Below are 5,439 nucleotides of genomic sequence, written 5' to 3'. Positions count from 1 at the left end.
CTTCATTACTTTTTTTTCGCACGTCACAGCTGTCAAAGTGCCATATGTTGTACTAAATAGGGAAACCAAACGTGATGTTAATTTGTGATGTTCATTTCGAGTTTTCTCTTATAGGGGCAGGGATGCCAGATGTAAAGACATACTTTCATTTTGAAGGCATTCCAAAACATCATAATGAAATCATCATTGTTTTCAACGAACAACATTGTGTTTTGCCCAGTAAATGTGTTTGAGTTCTGCACGTTGGCTTTTTTTCGAGAGGTCGGTTTCTGAATAATAAACATGTTGCATTAGTGACTGAAATTTTATTCGTGCTGTTTGAAGCCATTTGAAGAAAATCATCTGGTACTGTATGGAGAGCAAGTTTTTTGCTGTCGTCCAATATTTTCATATGATAAGAAGTGTTGCGGTTGCAACGAAGAAGAGATGTTTTCCAATTGATTAAAAGCAGCCGTATGGCACCCGCCATGTTTTTGGTGCCAACATCTCAAACGTCAGAAGTTTTTGTTTTCTTCAACACAGCGATCCGCGTTGACGGCAGTGAGCTTCGTTTACTAGTTTAGGGGAGCGTCAAAGAATAGCTGATTTTCAGTCGGAATGAACGTTTTCAAAATTAAAATTATGAATGAAAATTAGCTTTTCCATATCAAATTAGTATTCTGTTTAAATAAAAACATTTTTGTTTGCAGGTGGGGAAAAAGTCTCATACGAAAATTGTTTATGAAGACAATTTTATATTATAAAGAAAAAAATCAGCAACAATGTTGGAATTGTATGACCATATGGTTGAATGAAAGTCAGAAATACGTGTTTCTAATAATTAAACAACATAATGTGAAAATTTTCATTCAAATTTTAAAATTAGAGATTTTAATAGAGATTACACTAACGATTTTGGGACCCAAATTATGGCTCTAACTTGAAGTCGCCACCAGACGTCGACGTCATCGCGAATTACCAATTTACCACCATCTGACATATCGTGATGTCGATGATGAACTTTTGCAGCAAAGGGATAGTGAGATAGGCGGTGACGGTAGGTAGAGTGAGATAGCTATAATCGTGTCATACACCTGATTAAAAGTATATTCTTTATTACAGTTAAAAAATTCCTGCCAAAAAGGGGGTCAATACTATAAATTGTTCTTTCTCATTAAATTTGAATTGCTTACGTTTACTATCCCTTTGTCGTTTTACAATCGCTCTTTTGTCCTTTCAATTTGGTAATTTGAATATTCACTGCCAACTAAATTTAATAGTAAGAAACACGATTACAATTCTAAGTTATGCGTCAACTGACCTTGTGAACCGTACAGAGTTTTTTAAGTATTTTAATTCAATCACAGTCACCTTATTTTTATAGAAATTTGAAATAAAATTTGAAATATACAATCTTTATAACTTGTCTAGCTCTTTTATCCGTTGTTTTGTTTTTTATCTCTCTACTCATCACTCATTCGTATAACTGACAGTGGCTCACCAAAAAAGAGGATCTCTCACCACAAGCAAGTTGTTGGATAATAGGTGAGAAGCAACGAGGGGTTGCGACAGTCCCCCCCAGTACTTTGAGATCATTGATCCGGGGTACTTGTGGTAGCAACGATATCCAACACTGCTAGTTTCACTGCTGGTCTCTCCAGTAATCCGTTAGCTGTTTGTATAAGTGCACGGCGAATCTGACCGTCCTTGGATCGAATGGCCCGAACCACTCGCCCTTTCGGCCAACAGTTTCTCGGTAGTTTCTAGTCCACCAAAATGACTATGTCTCCTGTTTCGATGGGCTTCACCTGAGAAAACCACTTCGTTCGACGCGTTAGAGTAGGCAGGTATTCGGCTACCCAACGTTCCCAGAACCTATTCGCATAGACCTGTGACATTCTCCATGTATGATTCAGGGTGTAACTGCTGTCATTGAATATAACCAGGGACTTGGAGCCGTTTGACGACCCAAGCAAAAAGTGATTTGGAGTTAGTGGTGAAGACAGCTCGTCGTCCAGCGGCAATTCAGTTAACGGTCGTGAGTTTACAATTAATTCAACCTCGGCCAACATATTTCTCAGAAGTTCATCAGTAGGATTGCGCGTAATTTGAAGGTGTGTTAATGCTTTTTTCACTGACTGAACGAGGCGTTCCCAAGCGCCCCCAAAATGTGGAGAAGCAGGAGGATTAAAGGACCATTTAGTGTCGGTGGTCACGAAGTGTTCCATCAGCTTGTTCTGATTCATCTGCTGTAGTGCTTCTTTCAGTTCGCGGTTGGCTCCAATGAAGTTAGTGCCGCGGTCACTGATTATTTCCAGTGGAACTCCTCTCCGAGCGATAAAGTTTCGGATGGCAAGTATACAAGAATCGGTTGTGAGGCTGTGTGCTACTTCAAGGTGTATTACTCGAACAGTGAGACAGGTGATTAATACACCCCAACGTTTTTCTGTCCGTCGGCCCACAACGGCATACATCGGCCCGAAATAATCGATGCCAATATAGGAAAAGGGTCGACAGAAGGGCTTTAGTCGCATAGGCGGAAGAACTGACATTTCTGGTACAGCCGGCTTTGCCTTCCGATTTTTGCAGTACTGACATGCTGCTTGTACGCGTTTGTATGCTGAACGGAGTTTAGGCACATAGAATCTTCGACGGATATCGTTGAGCGTGGTTTGATGGTTGATATGGCAATAACGTTGATGGATATCGAATATAATAAGGTCTGTAGTAGAATGGCACCTGGGTAATAGTATCGGATATTTCGTACACTCTCCTACAAATTCGCAAGCGTCTATGCGACCCTTCATACGAAGCAACCCATCATTGTCAATAAATGGACTCAGTCCATACAATTTGCTACTTTTCGGTAACACATTCTTCCATGGCACAGGGTTTGGTTTCTTCAACTTTTCTATTTCACTTGAAAACTCAGCTTCCTGAACGATCTTAATTATGAACAATTCCGCATTTTTAAGTTCCTCCTGCGTCAGTGCGCCGGTAACTATAGACTTTTTTGCTAGCTTCCTAAGCAAATTAGCTGGAAAGCATTTTACGAACGCTACATGATGAAGCAAACGCTTCCAACTAGAGAAGTCCTCCCATCGAAACATTGTGCGTTCTGCAAAGTGGTGGAATACATAAGGACGCTTTTCTTCAGGGGTTTCCGTGGAGTGATTATTATTTGATGGTAGAACAGGCCAATGCTGTTTGGATTTCCACAAGAATTCTGGTCCACGAAACCAGCGACTTGAAGGAGACAAATCTGGTAACTTCTGCCACTTTGTTGCGTCGTCTGCGACATTCAGTTTCGACGGAATCCAATTCCATTCATTGGGTTCCGTCAACTCCAGCATTTCACTGATTCGCACCGCTACGAACTGACTATATTTTCGGTGATTAGAATTCAACCAACAGAGAACGTCGCGGGAATCTGACCAGAAGAATCTTTGTCTAGGCTGCAGCTTGTGCGATTTCAAGATATGGTTTGCTAAACGTGCTCCAATTACTGCTGCTTGAAGCTCAAGTCTAGGAATCGATATAAATCGTAAAGGAGCTACCCGTGTTTTCGCACCGACAAGCGCACACTCCACTACGCCATCCTCTTCAAATCGTAGATAAGCAACCGCAGCAAACCCGTTCTCAGATGCATCAACAAATACATGAAGTTGTATATTATTCCGCTCTCCACAGCTTGTATTCATTCTGGGTACGCTAACAGAATCCACTAACGGAAGAACACGCAACCATATCAGCCACTTCTTGAATTGTTCACTCTTAATGTGATCATCCCAACCGACACCACTACGCCAAATCTCTTGAAGCAATATCTTTAGGAACATCAGAAAGTTTGCTAATAATCCCAGCGGATCGTAAATCATCATTAAGGTGCTCAAAATTTGCCTTTTTGTCGGTACAATGAGACCTCGAAGTAGGTCAGCGTTTATTCTCGGAGATAGTTTGAAGGTGAACATATCAGAGCTCGTGCACCACCACAGCCCAAGAACTTTCTCCGTTCCCAACTCACTCGACAGGTTAAAACTTTTCTCGCCCGGCTCCGCTTCCAACTCACGCAACACTCGCTTTGAGTTCGACAGCCAGTTACGAATTTCGAACCCACCTTCATTATGAACATAACGGACATCTTTTGCTAATTTTATTGCTTCTTCATCAGACTCCTCGCTACGATCTTGATTGCCATCCCTCCATAAGAATCTCTGACATTGTTGGTCAATTCTATTCACCATCACCTGATGGAACATCTCCCGTATATCTCCCGTAATGGCCACTCGGAACTCTCGGAAACGGTGAAGCACGGACGGAAGAGATGTAAGTTGATCCGGACCGGTGAGTAAAACAGAGTTGAGTGAAGTTCCCGCCACCTTAGCGGCCGCGTCCCAAACTATGCGCAGCTTACCCGGTTTGTTCGGATTAATCACAGGGAATATCGGCAAATACCACACACGGGGGAATTCTTCTGAAAGCTGGCTTTCAGTCAGCTTTTCGATGTAAAAAACTGATGAGCAAGGTCCAAAAATTACCCATCCAAGACGGGTTCGTGTGGCGATTGGCTCGTTTTTCATCCCTTCTTTACTGTCCAATGCGTAGCCCAAACGGCAGTTGTCCATTCCAATAAGTATCCTGGGCTGAGCACCATTATATGAGTCAGAGGACAGGTCCTTCAAATGTGGATAGCGAAGCACTAGTTCTTCCACTTCAAGAGTTTGACGAGGCAAGGCAAGACTTCCGATGGTGTGAACCTTCGGCATCCAATGCACTTTCCTATCGTGCACTCCAGAAATCCCTATACCAAGCTTTACAGAATTATCTTCCTGACGTTGATGATCGGCTGTCCATCCCAGACACAGAGGATACGATTCACCTTCAAGACCTAATTCGCTCAGGAGATCATGTTCCATCAATGTAACCGACGAGCCATCGTCAAGGAAAGCAAAAGTGCGGACGAATTTACCATGCCCATGAAGCAATACCGGAACATATCGTAACAATGTTTTATTATCATAGTTACCATGAGTATTGCAGATCTCGACAGAAGTTTCTTCATTTGATACAGGAGTTGACGTTTGGAGATTCTCTCTTCTCAAATATCGAGAATCGTCGTGTAATAACGAGTGATGCATATAAGTACAACCGTTTCTCCCACAAACTTGTTTGATTGTACATGCTCCGAAATGCTTCGCCAAACACTTCCTACATAGCCTGTTCTCTCTCAACACTGTCCATCGGGCGTCGACATCCATATCATGAAATATTTTGCACTGGCTAACATTACTACATCCACCCTAACAAATAACACATAGCTTATTTAATGTTTTTGGTGTGATTCTGACAGGGACTACTGAACGTGAAGATGGAGCTTGATTCGAAATGTACGTACGTTTCTTCTTTTCGATTACGCTTATCAGTTTTACCAATGTACGTGCTAATTGCTGACGGATCTGT

At 42.0% G+C, this 5,439-nt stretch overlaps 1 protein-coding gene across 1 annotated transcript; it reads right to left on the bottom strand.

Moving 5' to 3' along the window:
• Nucleotides 1-1,742: 1,742 nt before the first annotated feature.
• Nucleotides 1,743-5,117, bottom strand: LOC129761435 (uncharacterized). Its single transcript, XM_055759154.1, has one exon. The coding sequence runs from the start codon at nucleotides 5,115-5,117 to the stop codon at nucleotides 1,743-1,745; it is 3,375 nt and encodes a 1,124-aa protein (XP_055615129.1).
• Between the last annotated feature and the right edge of the window lie 322 nt (nucleotides 5,118-5,439).

Source organism: Toxorhynchites rutilus, chromosome 1 (assembly GCF_029784135.1).
Source record: "Toxorhynchites rutilus septentrionalis strain SRP chromosome 1, ASM2978413v1, whole genome shotgun sequence".
NCBI classification, from domain to species: Eukaryota; Metazoa; Arthropoda; class Insecta; order Diptera; family Culicidae; genus Toxorhynchites; species Toxorhynchites rutilus.
The sequence above is the reverse complement of the archived record's forward strand: the minus strand, read 5'-3'. Positions and strand labels throughout refer to the sequence as shown.